At 43.0% G+C, this 27,504-nt stretch overlaps 2 protein-coding genes across 3 annotated transcripts in view; both read right to left on the bottom strand.

The window, feature by feature from the left end:
• Positions 1–427: 427 nt before the first annotated feature.
• On the bottom strand, positions 428–7,680 carry LOC120056948 (protein transport protein Sec24A-like). Its single transcript, XM_039005248.1, has 8 exons — positions 7,488–7,680; positions 5,955–6,065; positions 5,048–5,223; positions 4,555–4,692; positions 4,230–4,334; positions 2,696–2,788; positions 2,080–2,183; positions 428–1,768 (listed from the first exon to the last, which is right to left on the bottom strand). The coding sequence occupies exons 1-8, from the start codon at positions 7,561–7,563 to the stop codon at positions 1,654–1,656; spliced, it is 918 nt and encodes a 305-aa protein (XP_038861176.1). The 5' UTR covers positions 7,564–7,680; the 3' UTR covers positions 428–1,653.
• Positions 7,681–9,734: 2,054 nt separating this feature from the next.
• The window catches only part of LOC120056946 (protein transport protein Sec24A-like), a 31,841-nt gene continuing 14,071 nt past the window's right edge, over positions 9,735–27,504 (bottom strand). For both annotated transcript variants that reach the window (XM_039005246.1, XM_039005245.1), the window contains exons 3-23: positions 25,654–25,821; positions 24,721–24,795; positions 24,448–24,593; positions 23,969–24,150; positions 23,729–23,831; positions 23,253–23,379; positions 22,841–22,950; positions 22,415–22,527; positions 21,832–21,950; positions 21,476–21,531; positions 21,053–21,259; positions 20,635–20,758; positions 18,764–18,922; positions 16,792–16,965; positions 15,268–15,378; positions 14,355–14,530; positions 13,862–13,999; positions 13,537–13,641; positions 12,003–12,095; positions 11,387–11,490; positions 9,735–11,075 (exon numbers count right to left, since the gene is read on the bottom strand). In XM_039005246.1, coding sequence (XP_038861174.1) covers positions 10,961–11,075; positions 11,387–11,490; positions 12,003–12,095; positions 13,537–13,641; positions 13,862–13,999; positions 14,355–14,530; positions 15,268–15,378; positions 16,792–16,965; positions 18,764–18,922; positions 20,635–20,758; positions 21,053–21,259; positions 21,476–21,531; positions 21,832–21,950; positions 22,415–22,527; positions 22,841–22,950; positions 23,253–23,379; positions 23,729–23,831; positions 23,969–24,150; positions 24,448–24,593; positions 24,721–24,795; positions 25,654–25,821 — 2,705 coding nt within the window. In that variant the 3' untranslated portion in view covers positions 9,735–10,960. The remainder of the gene's footprint in view (positions 11,076–11,386; positions 11,491–12,002; positions 12,096–13,536; positions 13,642–13,861; positions 14,000–14,354; positions 14,531–15,267; positions 15,379–16,791; positions 16,966–18,763; positions 18,923–20,634; positions 20,759–21,052; positions 21,260–21,475; positions 21,532–21,831; positions 21,951–22,414; positions 22,528–22,840; positions 22,951–23,252; positions 23,380–23,728; positions 23,832–23,968; positions 24,151–24,447; positions 24,594–24,720; positions 24,796–25,653; positions 25,822–27,504) is intronic.

Below are 27,504 nucleotides of genomic sequence, written 5' to 3'. Positions count from 1 at the left end.
CAATTGTCATTGAGATTTCCTTCAGCGAACAGAGCTGGTCACTTTTAAGGGACTTTTTTAATGATTACCTTGACAATATGACAATTTAATATTACTGTCTTGTAGACAAGTGAAAGTTGTTTTATTGTGAATTTCCACCTATGTACACTCAGGCCTACACATTGCACACCCTTTGGTCTGTCCATTTTCATCCCACACGTTTTTTTTTACATTTTTCAAAATGTAACATTTCAATAGCTCCTTGGTCATGTGACCTACTGGACTCAAACAAGGTTCAGAATGGCCACTGATTACCCTTCTATATCAAACACCCTTTGGTTTGTCCATTTATCACACGTTTTTTTTCTTCTTTCATTTTTCAAACTTTCTAATTTCAATTGGTCATGTAACCTAAAACATACTCTGCCCATCCATGACAAACCACAACTACGTTTAAAAAGTCCCAAAATTTTATTAGCGTCTCTTCATATGTTCATACTAAAATCAGCAATTCTTTACCATTATAATGTAGTATTTTCAATATACAAGTATCAATAAGCATGATTAAAAGATCACAATGGCTTTATGTCTGCGTTAAAGAATTTCCCATATCCTATTATATTAAAATATTTCATGTATCTGTATTTAAACAGTTTCAATAATAAAAAGTGAGTTCCCATACAAGGCAATAACCGTATTTAATCAGATCGGGAATCTCATAAATTAAACTAAAAACACAAAAAAATGATAGTTTTGAATGTCCAAGAGGAGGAAAAAGGGTGAGTCTTTGAAGGAAAGACCAGACCCAAGAGATGAGACGGCATTCCATTGCTTAGGGGCAATTCCACAGTAACAGACATTATGCATAGAGTTGTATGGTTTGTTTAACTTTGCAATCACTGGTTTTTGTTTGAAATACATTTTAAAGTGAAATATTTGAGTCTCAGTGTCACTGTTACCGTGGAATCCCCCTTAGTCAACAACATTCAAGGCAGGAAATTATAACGAGCTCTGTTCACCTTTAAAAACATCTACATTTTGGACTTTACATTAAGCCTAGAGATTTGTTCGACACAATAACCAAACTTCTGTCCTTTACCACTAATTGGTAGATTACTATTGTCATCATCATCATAGCTGAGATATACTGTATTCTTATGCATAAGTTGACATCCAATAATAAACAGTCCAAGGTTAGACGATACTCCTCCAACATGGCCTTCAGCATGATACATATATTACTTTATTAACAAATACAACGGTGCTTTTTGAACAAGACTTCACATCCATAGCCAGAACTGTATCTGAAAAGATCTCTTAGAAAGCATAGCTCTATGAGAATAAACACTGATTTGTTCAATCACTGATGTACATAATATCGTTTCATGGATTCCCTGGTCTTGACATGTTCCAGCTGAAAACAAAAAGAGGCAAATCAGAATTAGCCTAGTTGCCTCTGTCCATGTCACCACAAAGTTTGATCTGTTTGAAAGAAAGTCTGCGGATGGGGGGGGCAATCTTTAGGAAAGGCAATGCTAGACACAAAAATAGTGCGCCATAACTGAAGATGCTGTGAGAGTCAGCCGTTCCTGACAGGTTCAATCTTCCCAACGTTCGTTCACACACTGATGCACATCCGGTCAGTGTTCCCAGGGCTGACTCCATACGCTGCGTTTACTTGGAGACTTGCTGTTGGACGTGGAGTAAAAACTCATAGTAAGACAAGGCCGACTCTGTCCGATCCTCAATCATGTTCTGCATAAAGCTGGCTTTCAGTGGGCTCTCATCCCTGGAAAGGAACGGAAAAGGGAAGGTTGGATCCACAACATTTACACAGTCTCTTGCAGAATTGAACTCTGTCATTTGACAGGTCAGCAAAACTCATTGTCAATGAGTTCAACCTGATCTTAATACTTCTCATTTCATTTTGGGCTTCAAACTCAACCAAATGGCACCCTATTCCCTAAACAGTGCACTACTTTTGTACGAGCTCTACGGGCCCTGGTAAAAAGTAGTGAACTATAAAGGGAATAGGGGGCCATTTGGAATGCATACATGGCCTCAACTCCCCAGTGATATCATCTAGTTACTACTGCCTACCTAATGACATGCAGGATGGGGAAAAAGGGCCTCTGTTCCCTCAGCCAGCCAACAAACGCTCTGGTTCTCTGGGACTCTGCAGTGTCCAACTCCGGGAGAAGGTTCTGGGAGATACAACACATTATAATAATATCTTTATGGTCTCCCTTTCAGGAAATTTGTTGTGCATCGCATTTTAAACAGCATTATAGTGCAATATATACACACATAGTACAATATAAGTCACAAACAAAAGATACAACCAACACGTGTGAATTAAGTGCTATATGGCCAATACACCAGGGCTAGGGGCTGTTCTTAAACACGACGCACCGCAGAATGCCTGGATACAGCCCTTAGCCGCGGAATAAAGGCCTTTTACAGCAAACCCAAGGCGCCTTATTGCTATTACATAAACTGGTTACCAATTTAATTGTAAAAAAAATGGTGTCATACCCATTGTATACGGTCTGATATACCATGGCTTTCAGCCAATCGGCATTCAGGGCTCGAACCACTCGGTTTATAACAGTATAATACACAGAGGTCTTGGTGAGCAATACAGAACCTTGTCAGGAGCAGGGGAGCTGGGCTAAGAGAAACAGTTAAAGGGGGAGCAGGTGCTTAGGTTCCTTACCATGTTCTGAGGCACAGCAGCGTAGTCTGGGACCCCCAGGACTTGCGTGAGGAAGTCGGGGTTGCAGTTTCTTCCGATCCAGAGATAGATCACCTGTTGGAGAATGGAGAAGACTGAAGTCAGTCACATTGGGTTCGTGTTTTGCATCTGTCTGTTTGTTGAGAAGAATCCACTGTAGATGTGTTGCAAGTCTATCTATTTTGTACGCCAAATGACAGAAGGATTCCTCAATAATTATCATGCAAATTGGCGCAAGCTAAAGCATGATGGTGAAATGCATCCGACTGTTGATGATGCAATGTGTCAATGCTGTCATTGTAGCTGTCCCTAATAAATTAAACACTACATGACCAAATGTATGTGGACACCTGCTCATCCAACATCTCATTCCAAAATCATGGGCATTAATATGGAGTTGGTCCCCCCTTTGCTACTATAACAGCAGGCACTCTTCTGGGAAGGCCTTTCACATGTTGGAACATTGCGTGAGGGACTTGCTTCCATTCAGCCACAAGAGAATTAGTGAGGTAGGGCACTGATGTTGGGCGATTAGGCCTGGCTCGCAAAGGTGTTCGATGGGGTTGAGGTCAGGGCTCTGTGCAGGCCAGTCAAGTTCTTCCACACCCGATCAACAAACTATTTCTGTATGGACCTCGCTTTGCGCATGGTGGCATTGTCATGCTGAAAACAGAAAAGGACCTTCCCCAAAATGTTGCCACAAAGTTGGAAGCACAGTATCATCTAGAATGTCATTGTATGTTGTAGCATTAAGATTTCCCTTCACTGGAACTAAGGGGTCTAGCCCAAATCATCAAAAACAGCCCAGACAATTATTCCTCCTCCAAACGTTAGTTGGCACTGTGCATTGGGGCAGGTAGCATTCTCCTGGCATCCGCCAAACCTAGATCCGTCCGTCGGACTGCCAGATGGTGAAAGTCTGCTCCAGAGTACAATGGTTGCAAGCTTTATACCACTCCAGTCGAAGCTTGGCATTGCACATGTTGATCTTAGGCTTGTGTGCGTCTACTCGTCCACGAAAACCCATTTCATGAAGCTCCCAACGCACAGTTCTTGTGCTGACGTTGCTTCCAGAGGCAGTTTGAAACTCGGTAGTGAGTGTTGCAACTGAGGACAGATGATTTTTACACCCTATGTGCTTCAGCACTCGGCGGTCCTGTTCTTTGAGCTTGTGTGGCCTACCACTATTCGGCTGAGCCGTTGTTGCTCCTAGACGTTTCAACTTCACAATAACAGCACTTAAAGTTGACCGGGGCAGCTCTAGCGGGGCAGAAATTTGACGAACTGACTTGTTGGAAAGGTGGCATCCTATGACTGTGCCACATTGAAAGTCACTGAGCTCTTCAGTAAGGCTATTCTACTGCAAATGTTTGTCTATGGATATTGTATTGGCTGTGTGCTCTATTTTATACACCTGCCAGAAACGGGTGTGGCTGAAATAGATTAATCCACTAATTTGAAAGGGGTGTTGACATACTTTTGCATATATAGTGTACATCATCATCATGCTACTAACCGAGCCAGCATCCATGAGGAAGGCCCCCTCTCTGCTCAGCTTCTCCACAGACAGCTGCTGGACTCTGGGCTGGGGGATGGCGCGCTCACTGATGTTCAGGGCTCCCTGTGGAGGGGGTGGAAGGAGGGGGACGAAAAGAGAAGTTAGGTTAATAAAAGAGGAAAAGTGCAATATATCCACACGTCAGATGAAAGCAGAAGCATAGACCTGAATATCAGTGTTCTTTCTTTAAATGATCTGAGTGTATAAGAGGTGATAAACTATATAACTGTAGAGAAAAATATTGTTCTTCTCATTATCTATGCTCTGTTCCCCTAGCCCTCACCTCGTCAGTCAGGTCGTCCACGCGGTACAGCGCTGGGTGGATCATCAGCATGACGTAGGCCAGGGGCTGGTACTTCAGCTGACACATGGCAAACACACGGTCGTCCAGCCTGGTGCTTGTACCGGTTCGGAAAGCTTTCTGTGGACCACAGAGAATAAAAACAACATATGAGCAAAGCATCACAAAGGAGATCCGTAAGCCAAAAGGTAGCTTGGTCAGTTTATCTGACTGACTGGATTTCTTATGGTGTTTTAAAGCTGGTTTTTATGCCATGCTAAATTGGATTATAACTACAGGAATAGCCTCTCTTCGGTGAAAGTTGAAATCCCAATGGGAAGTAGGTTTCATCCCACATGGCACCCTATTCCTTATATTGTACACTACTTTTGACCAGAGCCCAGGTCAAAAGTAGTGCAGGGAATAGGGTGGCATATGGGATGAAGCCGTAGACTGCCAGGGTACTAGCCAGGGAGAGAGTGGGTGGGTAGTCGACCTGTTTGAGCAGGGCCAGGATGTAGAGGGGGAACAGCCTGAGGCAGGCGGGGGCCAGGAGGCCAGGCTGCTGGATGGTGAGCACAGAGGTGCGGTAGGATGTCAGAGAGTCAATGGAAGCGTTGGTCATCGCGTCCCGGGCGTCACTCAAACTGGATGTCACCGAGCGATCCACAGCTAGAGGGGGAGGACACACATCAGGAACAGGGCATTGAATTCAAAACTCTCAGCTACATTTTTACCTCGGGGATTGGGATTCACAAGTTACATGATTGTACAGTACATGTTTACAGTCATGGCCTTCATTACAAAAAGCAACCATTGGGTTCAATCATTTCTTATATATATATATATATATATATATCAGGGTAAACCAGCAATAATAGTACCTTATATTACAGTAGTTTCTCTTTAGAAAAACAGGTAACACTATTTGGAGAGTCCATCTGTACTAACCCTCATTCTAACCCTAAATTTAGCCCTTACCCTTATTCTAAACTCAACAATAACCTTAGCAAGCAGTTGTTTATCTGTAGAGCTTCGACAGATGGACTTTCCAGACCATCCAAATAAAGTGACTGAATAACATGTAGAATATTTTATCAGTGACTGATACTAATAAAACCTCCAATACATTATAAGAAGATTAGTCTTCAGTCAGTTTGATTTAGCCACTTGGATTCCACAAAGGTCACAGTAACCAGGCAACCATCTGACATCACCCATTACCATCTGTCCATGCAAATGAGGCAGCTATGGAAGGCACTGCGTGGATGACAAGCGTGTTCTCACTATGAGACATTAAAGACCACAGGATGATGGGACAGTCTAAGGACTTCCCCTGGTACTGATGGAAATAAACAAGCCTTTAATAACTACACCAACACTGCGTCCCTGGAACTACCTACCCATGCTGGCCAGCAGACCAGTGATAGCCTGGACATCAGCCCCAGCAAAGATGTCAGACAGGGAGTTGACAACAGGCAAACACATGGTGTGGACTCGAATTCTTCTCTCTCCTGTAGAAACAACACCAAGCAACAAGTTATTATTATTTCAGCATTACAATTGGTATGCATCGGAAATATAATATTTGTCAAGAAAGGAAACAAATAAAACTAAATTGCACTTCAGAAAGAAATAAGATCTTCAAATTTCAGTATCCATTACAAAAAGTGTTCCATCTCACTTGTTCATGTTTACAAACAGTGAGGCTGAGTCCCAAATGGCACACTATTCTCTATATAGTGCACTTTTTTGACAAGAGCCTTTTGAGTCCTGGTAAAAAGTAGTACACCATGTATGGAATAGGGTGCTATTTGTTAACTCGAAATGACACAACGACAAGGTTCCAGTTTAACAAAGTTTACTATACTATATGAACACACTACAAGGTAGCCATTACACTCAAGGCTAGGTTCATCAACCAACAGACTCCCTGCGCAGGCGCACTCTTGACTGAGTGATAGCCCCGTAATAACAGAAGTATAGGGATACTTAAAACATGAACTTAACACTATTTGAGACGCACCCAGTGAATCTAAACCAAGTAAATCCAACAGAAAAAGAATGACAATAGCTGTGTTCGAATACGCATACTAACATACTGTATACTACATACTTAATGAGAATATACACTACATACTATTAGTTAATTTTAGTTTACTGTAATCCAACGGAATCCTTTTCAGTTGAGTTTACTAGCGCTTAGCCTGCCTACCGGAAGTCGATGCTGTTGCTATGCAAGTTCTTGCTAGCATAACAAATACTAGCTAGACATCTTACTGACTTCATTAACAATGTCCATTGAGAAAGCACAACAACTATACCACTTAACTAAGCAAAGAATGACGTGAATAATCAAGTCAATAAAAGTTAGATAGTATATAGTTAATATACTGGCAAGTACAATGTATTAGTAGCAAACTAACGTTAGGTAGCTAGCTAACATACAAGCAACTGCTGTAATGATATGCTATGTGGTTCATAAGGTTAGCGTAGCTAACAAATTGTCAGACAACATGTAACGTAACTTATTTGAAAAGTCATTACTTTATTACATTGCTCAACATTTGTCATAATTAGTATCCGCTCTCGGACTTCGGCAGCATATTTCCCCCCCATTTTCTTCAAATCTGAAAATGTGAAGCCACGCCCATTCTGAAGAATTGCATTATGGGCCCTAAAAGCACAGAAAGTGTCCCACTTCTTGTATACTTTGAATTTTGGTGAATGTAGTACAACATCCAGGAACTTTGGCATACTAACTATACCCATAGTATGACCTATAAGCACACTACATACTCAATGTATGTCACAAATAGTATGGTTAGTGTGAGTATTCAAACACAGCTAATATTTTTATGGTAACGCTCCCTACACGATCTCAGAGCCCCCCCCCCCCCCCCCCCCCCCCATCACAGCAGCTCCAGACAGTGTACCTTTGCTGGATGTATAGAGCAGCGCAGCCTGGAAGGAGACGGACTGCATGTCCACCAGGTTCTCCTCAATGGACATCTGCACAGCAAAGCCCGCGTCTGGGTTCACATTGGGCAGGGACAGCAGATCCGTGGAGCGCACAAAGAAGTTCCCATGGAACGTGTGGATGGACAAACCTGCATGGAAGTTGAGGGGTCAGAGTTTTATATTTTCTTTTCACAATAATCAACATACAAAATAAACTGTCCCTTTTTCAGGACCCTGTCTTTCAAAGATAATTCGTAAAAATCCAAATAACTTCACAGATCTTCATTGTAAAGGGTTTAAACACTGTTTCCCATGCTTGTTCAATTAACCATAAACAATGAATGAATGAACATGCACCTGTGGAACGGTCGTTAAGACACTAACAGCTTACAGACGGTAAGCAATTAAGGTCACAGTTATAAAAACTTAGGACACTAAAGAGGCCTTTCTACTGACTCTGAAAAACACCAAAAGAAAGATGCCCAGGGTCCCTGCTCATCTGCGTGAACGTGCCTTAGGCATGCTGCAAGGAAGCCATGAGGACTGCAGATGTTGCCAGGGCAATAAATTGCAATGTCCGTACTGTGAGACGGACAGCTGATCGTACTCGTGGTGGCAGACCACGTGTAACGAGACCTGCACAGGATCGGTACATCCGAACATCACACCTGCGGGACATGTACAGGATGGCAACAACAACTGCCCGATTTACACCAGGAACGCACACTCTCTCCATCAGTGCTCAGACTGTCCGCAATAGGCTGAGAGAGGCTGGACTGAGGGCTTGTAGGCCTGTTGTAAGGCAGGTCCTCACCAGACATCACCAGTAACAACGTCGCCTATGGGCACAAACCCACCGTCGCTGGACCAGACAGGAACGGCAAAAAGTGCTCTTCACTGACGAGTCGTGGTTTTGTCTCACCAGGGGTGATGGTCGGATTCGCGTTTATCGTCGAAGGAATGAGAGTTACACCGAGGCCTGTACTCTGGAACAGGATCGATTTGAAGGTGGAAGGTCAATCATCGTCTTGGACGGTGTGTCACAGCATCATCGGACAGAGTTTGTTGTCATTGCAGGCAATCTCGACGCTGTGCGTTACAGGGAAGACATCCTCCTCCCTCATGTGGTACACTTCCTGCAGGCTCATCCTGACATGACCCTCCAGCATGACAATGCCACCAGCCATACTGCTCGTTCTGTGCATGATTTCCTGCAAGTGTTCTGCAATGGCCAGCGAAGAGCCCGGATCTCAATCCCATTGAGCACGTCTGGAACCGGTTGGATCAGAGGGTGAGGGCTAGGGCTATTCCACCCCCCAGAAATGTCCGGGAACTTGTAGGTGCCTTGGTGGAAGAGTGGGGTAACATCTCACAGCAAGTACTGGCAAATCTGGTGCAGTCTGGTGCATGAGGAGGAGATGCACTGCAGTACTTAATGCAGCTGGTGGCCACACCTGATACTGACTGTTACTTTTGATTTTGACCCCCCCTTTGTTCAGGGCCACATTATTCCATTTCTGTTAGTCACATGTCTGTGGAACTTGTTCAGTTTAAGTCTCAGTTGTTGAGTCTTGTTATGTTCATACAAATATTTACACATGTTAAGTTTGCTGAAAATAAACGCAGTTGACAGTGAAAGGACGTTTCTTTTTTTGTTGAGTTTAGATATAGAAGTGGGTCCGAGAGATTTGAATGAAATACAATTAATCGGACAGTTTTTACTCCCAGATACTGAAATTAACTGGAGCAGACAGACTCACAACCACAAGTTTACAGGGTTCACAGTATCCTTCATCAATTGTCATTGAGATTTCCTTCAGCGAACAGAGCTGGTCACTTTTAAGGGACTTTTTTAATGATTACCTTGACAATATGACAATTTAATATTACTGTCTTGTAGACAAGTGAAAGTTGTTTTATTGTGAATTTCCACCTATGTACACTCAGGCCTACACATTGCACACCCTTTGGTCTGTCCATTTTCATCCCACACGTTTTTTTTTACATTTTTCAAAATGTAACATTTCAATAGCTCCTTGGTCATGTGACCTACTGGACTCAAACAAGGTTCAGAATGGCCACTGATTACCCTTCTATATCAAACACCCTTTGGTTTGTCCATTTATCACACGTTTTTTTTCTTCTTTCATTTTTCAAACTTTCTAATTTCAATTGGTCATGTAACCTAAAACATACTCTGCCCATCCATGACAAACCACAACTACGTTTAAAAAGTCCCAAAATTTTATTAGCGTCTCTTCATATGTTCATACTAAAATCAGCAATTCTTTACCATTATAATGTAGTATTTTCAATATACAAGTATCAATAAGCATGATTAAAAGATCACAATGGCTTTATGTCTGCGTTAAAGAATTTCCCATATCCTATTATATTAAAATATTTCATGTATCTGTATTTAAACAGTTTCAATAATAAAAAGTGAGTTCCCATACAAGGCAATAACCGTATTTAATCAGATCGGGAATCTCATAAATTAAACTAAAAACACAAAAAAATGATAGTTTTGAATGTCCAAGAGGAGGAAAAAGGGTGAGTCTTTGAAGGAAAGACCAGACCCAAGAGATGAGACGGCATTCCATTGCTTAGGGGCAATTCCACAGTAACAGACATTATGCATAGAGTTGTATGGTTTGTTTAACTTTGCAATCACTGGTTTTTGTTTGAAATACATTTTAAAGTGAAATATTTGAGTCTCAGTGTCACTGTTACCGTGGAATCCCCCTTAGTCAACAACATTCAAGGCAGGAAATTATAACGAGCTCTGTTCACCTTTAAAAACATCTACATTTTGGACTTTACATTAAGCCTAGAGATTTGTTCGACACAATAACCAAACTTCTGTCCTTTACCACTAATTGGTAGATTACTATTGTCATCATCATCATAGCTGAGATATACTGTATTCTTATGCATAAGTTGACATCCAATAATAAACAGTCCAAGGTTAGACGATACTCCTCCAACATGGCCTTCAGCATGATACATATATTACTTTATTAACAAATACAACGGTGCTTTTTGAACAAGACTTCACATCCATAGCCAGAACTGTATCTGAAAAGATCTCTTAGAAAGCATAGCTCTATGAGAATAAACACTGATTTGTTCAATCACTGATGTACATAATATCGTTTCATGGATTCCCTGGTCTTGACATGTTCCAGCTGAAAACAAAAAGAGGCAAATCAGAATTAGCCTAGTTGCCTCTGTCCATGTCACCACAAAGTTTGATCTGTTTGAAAGAAAGTCTGCGGATGGGGGGGGCAATCTTTAGGAAAGGCAATGCTAGACACAAAAATAGTGCGCCATAACTGAAGATGCTGTGAGAGTCAGCCGTTCCTGACAGGTTCAATCTTCCCAACGTTCGTTCACACACTGATGCACATCCGGTCAGTGTTCCCAGGGCTGACTCCATACGCTGCGTTTACTTGGAGACTTGCTGTTGGACGTGGAGTAAAAACTCATAGTAAGACAAGGCCGACTCTGTCCGATCCTCAATCATGTTCTGCATAAAGCTGGCTTTCAGTGGGCTCTCATCCCTGGAAAGGAACGGAAAAGGGAAGGTTGGATCCACAACATTTACACAGTCTCTTGCAGAATTGAACTCTGTCATTTGACAGGTCAGCAAAACTCATTGTCAATGAGTTCAACCTGATCTTAATACTTCTCATTTCATTTTGGGCTTCAAACTCAACCAAATGGCACCCTATTCCCTAAACAGTGCACTACTTTTGTACGAGCTCTACGGGCCCTGGTAAAAAGTAGTGAACTATAAAGGGAATAGGGGGCCATTTGGAATGCATACATGGCCTCAACTCCCCAGTGATATCATCTAGTTACTACTGCCTACCTAATGACATGCAGGATGGGGAAAAAGGGCCTCTGTTCCCTCAGCCAGCCAACAAACGCTCTGGTTCTCTGGGACTCTGCAGTGTCCAACTCCGGGAGAAGGTTCTGGGAGATACAACACATTATAATAATATCTTTATGGTCTCCCTTTCAGGAAATTTGTTGTGCATCGCATTTTAAACAGCATTATAGTGCAATATATACACACATAGTACAATATAAGTCACAAACAAAAGATACAACCAACACGTGTGAATTAAGTGCTATATGGCCAATACACCAGGGCTAGGGGCTGTTCTTAAACACGACGCACCGCAGAATGCCTGGATACAGCCCTTAGCCGCGGAATAAAGGCCTTTTACAGCAAACCCAAGGCGCCTTATTGCTATTACATAAACTGGTTACCAATTTAATTGTAAAAAAAATGGTGTCATACCCATTGTATACGGTCTGATATACCATGGCTTTCAGCCAATCGGCATTCAGGGCTCGAACCACTCGGTTTATAACAGTATAATACACAGAGGTCTTGGTGAGCAATACAGAACCTTGTCAGGAGCAGGGGAGCTGGGCTAAGAGAAACAGTTAAAGGGGGAGCAGGTGCTTAGGTTCCTTACCATGTTCTGAGGCACAGCAGCGTAGTCTGGGACCCCCAGGACTTGCGTGAGGAAGTCGGGGTTGCAGTTTCTTCCGATCCAGAGATAGATCACCTGTTGGAGAATGGAGAAGACTGAAGTCAGTCACATTGGGTTCGTGTTTTGCATCTGTCTGTTTGTTGAGAAGAATCCACTGTAGATGTGTTGCAAGTCTATCTATTTTGTACGCCAAATGACAGAAGGATTCCTCAATAATTATCATGCAAATTGGCGCAAGCTAAAGCATGATGGTGAAATGCATCCGACTGTTGATGATGCAATGTGTCAATGCTGTCATTGTAGCTGTCCCTAATAAATTAAACACTACATGACCAAATGTATGTGGACACCTGCTCATCCAACATCTCATTCCAAAATCATGGGCATTAATATGGAGTTGGTCCCCCCTTTGCTACTATAACAGCAGGCACTCTTCTGGGAAGGCCTTTCACATGTTGGAACATTGCGTGAGGGACTTGCTTCCATTCAGCCACAAGAGAATTAGTGAGGTAGGGCACTGATGTTGGGCGATTAGGCCTGGCTCGCAAAGGTGTTCGATGGGGTTGAGGTCAGGGCTCTGTGCAGGCCAGTCAAGTTCTTCCACACCCGATCAACAAACTATTTCTGTATGGACCTCGCTTTGCGCATGGTGGCATTGTCATGCTGAAAACAGAAAAGGACCTTCCCCAAAATGTTGCCACAAAGTTGGAAGCACAGTATCATCTAGAATGTCATTGTATGTTGTAGCATTAAGATTTCCCTTCACTGGAACTAAGGGGTCTAGCCCAAATCATCAAAAACAGCCCAGACAATTATTCCTCCTCCAAACGTTAGTTGGCACTGTGCATTGGGGCAGGTAGCATTCTCCTGGCATCCGCCAAACCTAGATCCGTCCGTCGGACTGCCAGATGGTGAAAGTCTGCTCCAGAGTACAATGGTTGCAAGCTTTATACCACTCCAGTCGAAGCTTGGCATTGCACATGTTGATCTTAGGCTTGTGTGCGTCTACTCGTCCACGAAAACCCATTTCATGAAGCTCCCAACGCACAGTTCTTGTGCTGACGTTGCTTCCAGAGGCAGTTTGAAACTCGGTAGTGAGTGTTGCAACTGAGGACAGATGATTTTTACACCCTATGTGCTTCAGCACTCGGCGGTCCTGTTCTTTGAGCTTGTGTGGCCTACCACTATTCGGCTGAGCCGTTGTTGCTCCTAGACGTTTCAACTTCACAATAACAGCACTTAAAGTTGACCGGGGCAGCTCTAGCGGGGCAGAAATTTGACGAACTGACTTGTTGGAAAGGTGGCATCCTATGACTGTGCCACATTGAAAGTCACTGAGCTCTTCAGTAAGGCTATTCTACTGCAAATGTTTGTCTATGGATATTGTATTGGCTGTGTGCTCTATTTTATACACCTGCCAGAAACGGGTGTGGCTGAAATAGATTAATCCACTAATTTGAAAGGGGTGTTGACATACTTTTGCATATATAGTGTACATCATCATCATGCTACTAACCGAGCCAGCATCCATGAGGAAGGCCCCCTCTCTGCTCAGCTTCTCCACAGACAGCTGCTGGACTCTGGGCTGGGGGATGGCGCGCTCACTGATGTTCAGGGCTCCCTGTGGAGGGGGTGGAAGGAGGGGGACGAAAAGAGAAGTTAGGTTAATAAAAGAGGAAAAGTGCAATATATCCACACGTCAGATGAAAGCAGAAGCATAGACCTGAATATCAGTGTTCTTTCTTTAAATGATCTGAGTGTATAAGAGGTGATAAACTATATAACTGTAGAGAAAAATATTGTTCTTCTCATTATCTATGCTCTGTTCCCCTAGCCCTCACCTCGTCAGTCAGGTCGTCCACGCGGTACAGCGCTGGGTGGATCATCAGCATGACGTAGGCCAGGGGCTGGTACTTCAGCTGACACATGGCAAACACACGGTCGTCCAGCCTGGTGCTTGTACCGGTTCGGAAAGCTTTCTGTGGACCACAGAGAATAAAAACAACATATGAGCAAAGCATCACAAAGGAGATCCGTAAGCCAAAAGGTAGCTTGGTCAGTTTATCTGACTGACTGGATTTCTTATGGTGTTTTAAAGCTGGTTTTTATGCCATGCTAAATTGGATTATAACTACAGGAATAGCCTCTCTTCGGTGAAAGTTGAAATCCCAATGGGAAGTAGGTTTCATCCCACATGGCACCCTATTCCTTATATTGTACACTACTTTTGACCAGAGCCCAGGTCAAAAGTAGTGCAGGGAATAGGGTGGCATATGGGATGAAGCCGTAGACTGCCAGGGTACTAGCCAGGGAGAGAGTGGGTGGGTAGTCGACCTGTTTGAGCAGGGCCAGGATGTAGAGGGGGAACAGCCTGAGGCAGGCGGGGGCCAGGAGGCCAGGCTGCTGGATGGTGAGCACAGAGGTGCGGTAGGATGTCAGAGAGTCAATGGAAGCGTTGGTCATCGCGTCCCGGGCGTCACTCAAACTGGATGTCACCGAGCGATCCACAGCTAGAGGGGGAGGACACACATCAGGAACAGGGCATTGAATTCAAAACTCTCAGCTACATTTTTACCTCGGGGATTGGGATTCACAAGTTACATGATTGTACAGTACATGTTTACAGTCATGGCCTTCATTACAAAAAGCAACCATTGGGTTCAATCATTTCTTATATATATATATATATATATATATATATATCAGGGTAAACCAGCAATAATAGTACCTTATATTACAGTAGTTTCTCTTTAGAAAAACAGGTAACACTATTTGGAGAGTCCATCTGTACTAACCCTCATTCTAACCCTAAATTTAGCCCTTACCCTTATTCTAAACTCAACAATAACCTTAGCAAGCAGTTGTTTATCTGTAGAGCTTCGACAGATGGACTTTCCAGACCATCCAAATAAAGTGACTGAATAACATGTAGAATATTTTATCAGTGACTGATACTAATAAAACCTCCAATACATTATAAGAAGATTAGTCTTCAGTCAGTTTGATTTAGCCACTTGGATTCCACAAAGGTCACAGTAACCAGGCAACCATCTGACATCACCCATTACCATCTGTCCATGCAAATGAGGCAGCTATGGAAGGCACTGCGTGGATGACAAGCGTGTTCTCACTATGAGACATTAAAGACCACAGGATGATGGGACAGTCTAAGGACTTCCCCTGGTACTGATGGAAATAAACAAGCCTTTAATAACTACACCAACACTGCGTCCCTGGAACTACCTACCCATGCTGGCCAGCAGACCAGTGATAGCCTGGACATCAGCCCCAGCAAAGATGTCAGACAGGGAGTTGACAACAGGCAAACACATGGTGTGGACTCGAATTCTTCTCTCTCCTGTAGAAACAACACCAAGCAACAAGTTATTATTATTTCAGCATTACAATTGGTATGCATCGGAAATATAATATTTGTCAAGAAAGGAAACAAATAAAACTAAATTGCACTTCAGAAAGAAATAAGATCTTCAAATTTCAGTATCCATTACAAAAAGTGTTCCATCTCACTTGTTCATGTTTACAAACAGTGAGGCTGAGTCCCAAATGGCACACTATTCTCTATATAGTGCACTTTTTTTGACAAGAGCCTTTTGAGTCCTGGTAAAAAGTAGTACACCATGTATGGAATAGGGTGCTATTTGTTAACTCGAAATGACACAACGACAAGGTTCCAGTTTAACAAAGTTTACTATACTATATGAACACACTACAAGGTAGCCATTACACTCAAGGCTAGGTTCATCAACCAACAGACTCCCTGCGCAGGCGCACTCTTGACTGAGTGATAGCCCCGTAATAACAGAAGTATAGGGATACTTAAAACATGAACTTAACACTATTTGAGACGCACCCAGTGAATCTAAACCAAGTAAATCCAACAGAAAAAGAATGACAATAGCTGTGTTCGAATACGCATACTAACATACTGTATACTACATACTTAATGAGAATATACACTACATACTATTAGTTAATTTTAGTTTACTGTAATCCAACGGAATCCTTTTCAGTTGAGTTTACTAGCGCTTAGCCTGCCTACCGGAAGTCGATGCTGTTGCTATGCAAGTTCTTGCTAGCATAACAAATACTAGCTAGACATCTTACTGACTTCATTAACAATGTCCATTGAGAAAGCACAACAACTATACCACTTAACTAAGCAAAGAATGACGTGAATAATCAAGTCAATAAAAGTTAGATAGTATATAGTTAATATACTGGCAAGTACAATGTATTAGTAGCAAACTAACGTTAGGTAGCTAGCTAACATACAAGCAACTGCTGTAATGATATGCTATGTGGTTCATAAGGTTAGCGTAGCTAACAAATTGTCAGACAACATGTAACGTAACTTATTTGAAAAGTCATTACTTTATTACATTGCTCAACATTTGTCATAATTAGTATCCGCTCTCGGACTTCGGCAGCATATTTCCCCCCCATTTTCTTCAAATCTGAAAATGTGAAGCCACGCCCATTCTGAAGAATTGCATTATGGGCCCTAAAAGCACAGAAAGTGTCCCACTTCTTGTATACTTTGAATTTTGGTGAATGTAGTACAACATCCAGGAACTTTTGGCATACTAACTATACCCATAGTATGACCTATAAGCACACTACATACTCAATGTATGTCACAAATAGTATGGTTAGTGTGAGTATTCAAACACAGCTAATATTTTTATGGTAACGCTCCCTACACGATCTCAGAGCCCCCCCCCCCCCATCACAGCAGCTCCAGACAGTGTACCTTTGCTGGATGTATAGAGCAGCGCAGCCTGGAAGGAGACGGACTGCATGTCCACCAGGTTCTCCTCAATGGACATCTGCACAGCAAAGCCCGCGTCTGGGTTCACATTGGGCAGGGACAGCAGATCCGTGGAGCGCACAAAGAAGTTCCCATGGAACGTGTGGATGGACAAACCTGCATGGAAGTTGAGGGGTCAGAGTTTTATATTTTCTTTTCACAATAATCAACATACAAAATAAACTGTCCCTTTTTCAGGACCCTGTCTTTCAAAGATAATTCGTAAAAATCCAAATAACTTCACAGATCTTCATTGTAAAGGGTTTAAACACTGTTTCCCATGCTTGTTCAATTAACCATAAACAATGAATGAATGAACATGCACCTGTGGAACGGTCGTTAAGACACTAACAGCTTACAGACGGTAAGCAATTAAGGTCACAGTTATAAAAACTTAGGACACTAAAGAGGCCTTTCTACTGACTCTGAAAAACACCAAAAGAAAGATGCCCAGGGTCCCTGCTCATCTGCGTGAACGTGCCTTAGGCATGCTGCAAGGAAGCCATGAGGACTGCAGATGTTGCCAGGGCAATAAATTGCAATGTCCGTACTGTGAGACGGACAGCTGATCGTACTCGTGGTGGCAGACCACGTGTAACGAGACCTGCACAGGATCGGTACATCCGAACATCACACCTGCGGGACATGTACAGGATGGCAACAACAACTGCCCGATTTACACCAGGAACGCACACTCTCTCCATCAGTGCTCAGACTGTCCGCAATAGGCTGAGAGAGGCTGGACTGAGGGCTTGTAGGCCTGTTGTAAGGCAGGTCCTCACCAGACATCACCAGTAACAACGTCGCCTATGGGCACAAACCCACCGTCGCTGGACCAGACAGGAACGGCAAAAAGTGCTCTTCACTGACGAGTCGTGGTTTTGTCTCACCAGGGGTGATGGTCGGATTCGCGTTTATCGTCGAAGGAATGAGAGTTACACCGAGGCCTGTACTCTGGAACAGGATCGATTTGAAGGTGGAAGGTCAATCATCGTCTTGGACGGTGTGTCACAGCATCATCGGACAGAGTTTGTTGTCATTGCAGGCAATCTCGACGCTGTGCGTTACAGGGAAGACATCCTCCTCCCTCATGTGGTACACTTCCTGCAGGCTCATCCTGACATGACCCTCCAGCATGACAATGCCACCAGCCATACTGCTCGTTCTGTGCATGATTTCCTGCAAGTGTTCTGCAATGGCCAGCGAAGAGCCCGGATCTCAATCCCATTGAGCACGTCTGGAACCGGTTGGATCAGAGGGTGAGGGCTAGGGCTATTCCACCCCCCAGAAATGTCCGGGAACTTGTAGGTGCCTTGGTGGAAGAGTGGGGTAACATCTCACAGCAAGTACTGGCAAATCTGGTGCAGTCTGGTGCATGAGGAGGAGATGCACTGCAGTACTTAATGCAGCTGGTGGCCACACCTGATACTGACTGTTACTTTTGATTTTGACCCCCCCTTTGTTCAGGGCCACATTATTCCATTTCTGTTAGTCACATGTCTGTGGAACTTGTTCAGTTTAAGTCTCAGTTGTTGAGTCTTGTTATGTTCATACAAATATTTACACATGTTAAGTTTGCTGAAAATAAACGCAGTTGACAGTGAAAGGACGTTTCTTTTTTTGTTGAGTTTAGATATAGAAGTGGGTCCGAGAGATTTGAATGAAATACAATTAATCGGACAGTTTTTACTCCCAGATACTGAAATTAACTGGAGCAGACAGACTCACAACCACAAGTTTACAGGGTTCACAGTATCCTTCATCAATTGTCATTGAGATTTCCTTCAGCGAACACTTTCCACAAGGACGTTATATAATGTAATGTCAGATATTTAAAGTTCTGCTGCTTCCATGTGAAATAACATAATGCAAGGCAATCAGCATAGTGAGAAAGTATTGAGTGATGACTTGTTACCTTTAGTGCAGCGGATCCTCATTACAGCCTCCAAGCCAATCTTCCTGGTGAGGTACCTCTTGAGATCCTTCTGGAAGCACTCAACCCCGGCTGGGTTGTGCTGCTGCTGGTAGGAGGAGTAGTAGTACACACTTCCTGCTGAGTACCTGGATATGCAAGCTGAGAGGGAGAGAGAAAATGAAGCAGAGATTACACATGAGTCCAACCAGAGTAAGATGTTCTACATATGAAGGGCCTTATGTGGCATTTGAATAAATGAAGAAAAAAAACCCGCAACATTAACAATTTCAAAGGTTTTACTGAGTTAGACCTCATAAGAAAATCTGTCAATTGAAATAAATTCATTAGGTCCTAATCTATGGATTTCACATGGCACCGGGAATACAGATATACACCTGTTGGTCACCGATCCCTGAAGAAAAACCAGTCAGTATCTGGCGTGACCACCATTTACCTCATGCAGCGCGACTAATCTCATTCGCATAGAGTTGATCAGGTTGTTGAATGTTGTCACACTCCTTTTCAATGGTTGTGCGAAGTTGCTGGATATTGGCAGGAACATGTCGATCCAGAGCATCCCAAACTAAATGGGTGACATGTCTGGTGAGTATGCAGGCCATGGAAGAACTGGGACATTTTCAGCTTCCAGGAATTGTGTACAGATTCTTGCGACATGGGGCCGAGCATTATGCTGAAACATGAGGTGAGAGCGGCGGATGAATGGCACAAAAATAGGCCTCAATCTTGTCATGGTATCTCTTTGCATTCAAATTTCCATCGATAAAATGCAAATTGTGTTTGTTTTCCATAGCTTATGCCTGCCTCTACCATAACCCTACAGCCACCACAGGGCACTCTGTTCACAATGTTGACATCAGCAAACCGCTTGCACACACACGACACCATATGCCCAGTAGAGTTGAAACCGGGATTCATTCGTGAAGAGCAAACTTCTCCAGCATGCCAGTGGCCATCAAAGGTGAGCATTTGCCCACTGAAGTAGGTTATGACGCCAAACCGCAGTCAGGTCAAGACCCTGGTGAAGACGACGAGAACGCAGAGGAGTTTCACTGAGACAGTGACAGTTTTTGCCGAAATGCTTTGGTTGTGCAAACCCAGTTTAATCAGCTATCTGAGTGGCTGGTCTCAGACAATCCCGCAGGTGAAGAAGCCGGATGTGGAGGTCCTGGACTGGCGTGGTTACACGTGGTCTGTACTGCCAAATTCTCCAAAACGACATTGTAGGCAGCTTATGGTAGAGAAATGAACATGCAATTCTCTGGCAACAGCTCTGGTGGATATTCCTGCAGTCAGCATGCCAATTGCATGCTATCTCAACTTGAAACATCTGTGCATTGTGTTGTGTGACAAAACTGCACATTTAAACTGGCCTTCCATTGTCCCCAGCACAATGTGCACCTTTGTAATGATCACGCGGTTTAAATTGGCTTCTTGATATACCACACCTGTCAGGTGGATGGATTATCTTGGCAAAGGAGAAATGCTAACTAACAGGGATATCAACAAATCTGTGCACAGAATTTGAGAGAAATAAGCTTTTTGTGCGTATGGAACATTTCTGGGATCTTTTATTTCAGCTCATAAAACATGGGATCAACACCTTAAAGAATTTTGATCAGACATCAAAACTATGAAATAACACATATGGAATCATGTCTTTACTATTATTTTACAATGTAGTTAATAGTCAAAATAAAGAAAAACCCTTGAATGAGTAGGTATGTCCAAACTTTTGACTGGTACTGTATACAGCAACACAGAGACACATACAGAGCACTGCTGAAAAAAGGTCACTTTGTTAATAATAACACACTGAAGTTCAGATGTATGAGTCAGAAGGCACCACTCACCTAAAGAGGCCAGGTCACAGTACTGGGAGCTCAGTAGGAACAGGTCCACAGCCACCTGCTGTCCTGAACAGTCCAGGGCCAGCTTCTTATAGAAGTCTGTGGCAGGAGACAGGTTCGGGATATCCTGGGGAATCACCACAAGACAATGAGCACAACAAAACATTTCTAAAAAAATCGATATCTCGAGAAACGATATCTCGAGTATTGAGATGGATATCAAGTTTCAACCGCCACTGCAGAACAGATGTGCACACTGCATACTTCTCTTTACCAAGTAATTAAAAAGATATGTACAGCAAATAGTACCCTATTTCCTACACATGGGACCTAAAAAGTAGTTCACTATATAGGTAATAGGGTGCCATTTGGGATACAAAATACATAAACCAGTGAGACCCAGGCTCTCGCTAGTCCCTACCTTGGCTGAAGCTCTCTGGTTGGGGTCCTCTCTGGACTTGAGGGCCCCCACGCCCAGATTGGGCAGCTGGGTCTGGAAGACGGACACGCGCCCCCCGGTGGGCGACAGCAGCTTGAAGGCTGCCTGCAGGGCCGGGCCCAGAGCAGACTGGGTCTCCATGGTCTTGGCAAACATCTGGGGCAAGCTCTTCAGCAGATCCTGCACCAGCTGTACGAATAAAAACACATTTTTCAATAAAGTTTTGAAATGCAAAACAGTGTCAGAGAGGTTCAGGCAAAAAAAAGTTACCCAATGTGAGTGTGTATTGATGCATTTTCACAATGTTGCTGTGAATAGTTTGACAGATTGGACTTGTAACATTTTCGTTTAACATTTTGTTGAGAGCCTGTCTGGGGAATCTGCACAGGCTCTCAACCTCCTTACCTCCTTGCATTCATTGAGGTTCACTAAAAGGCTGTCTGGTGTTGGTAAAAATATATCTGTAAGAAAGGAAAAAACAGCATAGAAGACCATTAGACCACTGCAACCTCCTGAAATAAAGACTTTAAAAGTACAGCATAATTTATATTGTAGCCCTATCTATAGGGTGTTTTTCCATGTTGTCACAACTTAGACACTGATGAAGCCCGATTGGGTGAAGCATTTGTCACAAAATAACAAATACATTTTCCTTTCTTTCACTGCAAATAGTGAGTGTGGACCTTCCTCATTTTCCTAAGCATTTCTAGACAGTGAATTATTCTAATGACAAAGCTTGTAAGCCCTTTCTGGTCTCTCACCTTCAATGTCCGAAACGATGAGCATCTGTGGTTGGGCCAGGCCCTCCTGGAGGTTGTAGAAGTGGATGGTGCTGTCAAAGGAGATGAAGCCAATCTTTGTCCTGGAGTCTCCAGGGAGCCTGGAACACACATAAATCAAATAAAATGTTATTTGTCACACACACATAGTCAGTCAGCCGATACTCACAGGTCACACTGATGTGTGGTGCGGTTCAGTTAATATTGACCTTCTTGCTCAATACTTCTGTAAGTTATTTTATTTCTGTGTCTGAATCACTTTGTTATTAATCTTATTGACAAAAATGTGTATATAGTCACATTAAAAACTAAAATAAAATTGTTTTAGGGCTATCTGATGCTAAACTGGAGTCTTTTAGCTACCTAGTATTGATCAGTACAGAATATGTTATTACATAGCTTAATAGGACAATAGGTAATGAACCATCCTGTCAGGGCTGTGGACATTATCCCAGGACTGTATTTAATCTGCATCCCAATGGCTTCCGGTCAAAAGTAGTGCACTATATAGGGAATAGGGTGCCATTTGGGGAGCACCCTCAGGCTGTAACTGATGTAGACATACGCGTTGATGTTCTCCAGCAGTGAATGACAGACGACATCTAGGTATCCCGTTTCCACGGCGTTGTGGGATACATCCAGCACAAAGAGATAAACGGCAGGCTGGGGGGGTCTCAGCTGAGGATGACAGGTTTCACACCATCAATATAAACACACTGATACACGCCACACTCTTATCACATCCTAACAAAACATGCAAATGCTTCCTAGATAAACAACTCCAGGAAATCATAAACAACTCCATGGAATCAGAAAGCCTGATGGAATCACTATGAACGGGGCAACAGTGGAACACTGCTCATTTCATCTGCATTTAAGTAGCAGATAAAAGGGGGGGAATGTAACCACTTACCACAGATTTTCTGACAAAATAACATGCAATGACTTGCTTTAAATAGACAGATCTTAAGACTATATAATGTGTATTTACCATGTATTCTGAGGGTGCGATGAACTCGATGGTGGCGTTCTGGACCTCAGGTCTTTTGTGTGGCTCTCCGTACGATCTGGTGACTGGGTTGTACATGAACTCCTCTGGAACTGCACAACAAACATGGAGGTTGTCATCAGTCAAAAGAACAGGACTGTCCATCGCGACTGTCATCAGGTGAATGATATTCTGAACGTTTAGGTCAAAGCTATGTGCTGGAATATATTGGTAGAGCATGGGTGAAGTTAGGCCTTGGTGCTCAAGTGAATGTCCTTTTTCCGCTTCAGACCAGCCTAACTTCTCACTTAAAACATGTGTTTGGAATGAACATTGGATGCGGTCAAAAGTGGTGCCAAATATGGGGAATAGTCAGGGTGTCATTTAAGAGGAGCTTGGTGGCTGTGGTCCTTACCGTCGTTGACCCGGTAGCACAGGTTACACTTCCATCTCCTCTGGTCCAGGAAGGTCACGAAGGGGTTGATATACGTCCTGCAGGAGCGACACCGCACTATAGTGCTGGAGGTGACCACAGGCAGTTGCTGCAGTATACAGACAAACCAAATAATAAAAAAAAAGGCACAATCTGGGATTGGTACATCAGTTTTTAAAAGCTGTAACCATTGATTCTTGAAGAATAAAACTTAATACAGCTAGTTGCTGCAGTTCACAGACAAATCAAACCCTTAGGACATGTTAGGTTATGACAATCGTCAATGCCAAATTCCACACAAATGAAAAACAAATTACATTTAAAAGACATGATCATAGATGCGTAGATTAAATACACAGTTATTCTAGGCTAAATGCATTCTTCTATCTTTTACCAGAAGAGGGAAGGGTAGAAGGAAGAGTCTACTGAGGGTTGGGAGACAGTGGGCAACATCTTACCGAGAGATCTTTGAAGGGGTGGAGCAGCAAGCCGAGTGGAAGCTTGGCTTTGTTTAACAGAGACTGGGTCTGGGGGATGCTGGTCAGGGTACTGCGGAAGACCCTGTAGAGAGAGGAGGCAAGAGAAACAGGTCTGAACCAGTACATTTTACAGTAAAAGTACATTAACACTATTGACAATATTCAACATTGTGGTGGGGATTGACGTTGAAAAACAGTGCCAGACAAACTATCACTCACTCTGGGTGACAGTTGATTTTCTGCAGGTCCTGTGGCAGGCAGGGCGTAGGAGGGGTGATGGGGCCCGGGGGGAGCAGGCTCCTCTCCTGCAGCAGGTTAACCACCCTCAGGGTCTCAGGGGTCTGGGACTGCAGACTCAACCCAGCCAGGGAGGGGCTCAGCTGGGCTGGACCTGCAGACGACTGGGGAGGAAACATAGGACAGTACAGTGGTGAGTACAATGAACAAAGGCCTGGTCAAAAGCAGTGCACTATATGGAATAGGGTGCCATTTGGGACGCAACACTGGTAAGTTTCAATATTTGAACAATCTATTCATGTCCTATTTCAACATTCACAGTTCATTTTAAAATGTCTAAGTGTTCACGTGATCAGGCAAGTGCTAAGCTCTGTATATAATAGAGAAAGTTGAGCTTTGTACTGTTAGTATGTCAGTCTTGGATTTGGATTGAGAAAAGAGAGAGCAGTCTGGTGTCTTACCTGCTGGTATGACTGAGGCGCATGGCTGTAAGGCTGCGTCTGGGCCTGCATGGGGGAGGCGGAGGTGTTCTGGTACCCTGGGGGTAAAGAGGGGTAGGACAGACCCATGTGTCGAGCAGGGGGGGCTGGCTGCTGGGGTGGGCCAGCTATAGGGACAAGCACCAAAACAGGCCTCATGTCAGTTCTGAGTGTTGCTAGCAGTAAATATAGGGGACTAAAATGTAATATTAGTCATTCATTTTTGATTAAACTATGGAGTAGTAGAGGACTTACCCATTTTAGGGCCTGTCTCCAAGTGATCAAAGCTGTTGGGAACTTGAGCGCCATTAGCAGGTGTGGGTATGTGTCCTGTTGCAGAGCAAAGATTCCAGAGTCAGGATGAGTTTAGTTCAGTTTTTTTGGGGGAAAAAAAGTGTTGACCAAATGTTTTCAGAGAACTTAGTAATTAGCATAGATGTTTTTGTTTTATGTTTCAGGTCACTTTGTTTCATTGCCACATGATAGAGTAAATGTAGGAATTGCATCATTCAACGCACCTAATTCACTCACAATGAAAGACATTAAGACACTTTAATGAAAAATGTAATGAAAAATCGGATACCCATGAGGTCACTAAAATGTAATAATGGCAAAAACTAAGACACAGACTTAGAAAGTGTTGAATGTAAACACAGAATATCTGAAAGATCCATGGAAGTTCTCTGGGCCTTTCCTCCTTTGAGAAACCATGCTAAAAATCTAATAGAGGACATCAAAAGTACACAGGGACCACACACACAAACACAAGTACCACAACACTGATAGTGACTAAACCACACCTGGACACTCAATATCATTCTCCTGGTTGTCGTACTCAGTGTGGGCAGCATCATCACTAGCATCACTCCCACACTGAGCTGTCATGGTGGGAGGAAAGAGAAGGAAATGAGACCCCAAGCGTGGCTGCTGGAGATACTCTGGGATACACCCCCCCACTAAAACTTCAATTTACAACAAATAAACTACAAATATCTGTGGATGCTTCAAAGACCAAGGTAAACAACATATTGTTAGATGAGGATAAAAACAAAATGTCTCAGAGTAGGAGTGCTGATCTAGGATCAGGTTACCCTCTTATTCATTTGATTTAAAATACAAAACTGAACATGGATCAGCACTCCTGCTCTGAGATGTAAGACTACAGTCCCAGAACTGATATTTCCTTACCATCAGTCTTGGGGCCAAAGGGAAGGGGAGGGGTAGCATTGCCCATGGGGGGTGGAGTGGGTCTCATCGAGGGTGGGGGTCCTGTAGGTGGCTGGCCGTAAGGTGCTGTCATACCTGGCTGGTATGTGTGAGGAGGAGCCACGGGTTTCATTGGAGGAGGGGCAGAGCCTGGACAACCACAACAACATTACATCATTCAGGATCATTTGCCATATATATTAAAATGTCTTATACAGTATCCTATCACAACCCTCAACACAAACCTTGGCCAAAATGTCAACATAACTATATATTTACAGAAGTGGCTCCTACATAGTCTTGTGCTGCCAGCCCATGCATCACTGGCTCGGTCAAGGCTAACCTGTACATAGGCCTAACCTAAGGCAATAAAACCGGCACCTATAGGCTGCATCATGATGATACATGATGCATATCATGACAATGTAGCCTATGGCTGCATTTACACAGGCAGCCCAATTCTGATTTTAATTTCACCAAGTCTTTTGACTCTGAAAAAGATGTGATATGATTGGTCAAAAGACCAATTAGCCATAGAGAAATTGAGTATATCGTATATGGTATGGGGACTATCGTGCATAAGAGGAAAATAGGCCCCTCTGAGGAGAGTAACATTATATCCCTACACTGGAGGTGACGAGTCCCACGACAGCTGATGCTGGTGACCCAGAGCTAGCTAATGTCAATGAACCCCAGTAACTACAGAGACTACACTGACTGGGGCATTTCAGACAAGAGTGAACCATTCTTCCAATAGCAAAAATCTGTCATTCAGATATTGTAAGTGTGAATAAATATTCTGTCATCAAATCAAGGTAACAAATCAATTTGAATGAAAATAGTCAACTGGCCAAATTGGAGTGAATCCTATTCAAAAATCAGTCATCAAGGAGTCATCCTTGATGACTAACGTGATATTTCTTACACCACATTGTTACATAATGCGATAATGGCCTTGATTGTCATTCATGAATCACTGATGGCTTCTGACCACAACAGCCACACACCATAAATACCGCTAGTGGTGTGGGTGAGTCCTGAGTAAGTGACTAAAATGTCTATCTGAACCCATGAAATTATGCTTACCCAGACTATCTTGCACTGCCTCTATGCACATTCACAAGACTATATATGCACACACACTGACACTCTCTCACACACACAGGTTTGCAAAGGGAAGGTATATTACTAGAAACCACCAGATTCAAGGATTTCAAGGATTTTATGTAATCTAAATCATCCGATTTTTACAGACATCTAATTACCTCAGGTTCTCTGTGTGGCCATATCACATAAAAATATCTGAAATAATTAAATAAGATGGTTTTCAATTTAGTGAATACTATTGGTGTTTAAAATTACGGTTTCAGCGTGATTATATATAGCGCAGACATATTTTACTATGTTAATTTGTCTTTGTTTTGGCAGCAAACTGTTCAGTTGTGAAATAAGTCAATAGGTAGAAGAGTTGCAGAGTTAATTGAAAATAATGCCATTGTTGATTAGATGTTTTTTTCATTAATTAGGCAATTTCTTTATCTACTAAAAACTCATGAACAGATATAAAAAAGGAATACTATGAATTAATATTTATTTTCAGCTATTCCAGTATAAATTACCAACATTTACTGAAGAACAGGTGCACACACTCCCTGCTGCTACCATGTTCTTACTGTTATTACTCCATCTCCTGATGCCTCGTCACTTTACCCTGCATTCATGTCCATATCTACCTCAAATACCGTATTATCTATCCTGATGCCTCGTCACTTTACCCTGCTTTCATGTCCATATCTACCTCAAATACCTTATTATTATCTATCCTGCTGCTTC

The sequence above is a fragment of the Salvelinus namaycush genome, chromosome 12, assembly GCF_016432855.1.
Source record: "Salvelinus namaycush isolate Seneca chromosome 12, SaNama_1.0, whole genome shotgun sequence".
In the NCBI taxonomy this organism is placed as follows: domain Eukaryota; kingdom Metazoa; phylum Chordata; class Actinopteri; order Salmoniformes; family Salmonidae; genus Salvelinus; species Salvelinus namaycush.
The sequence above is the reverse complement of the archived record's forward strand: the minus strand, read 5'-3'. Positions and strand labels throughout refer to the sequence as shown.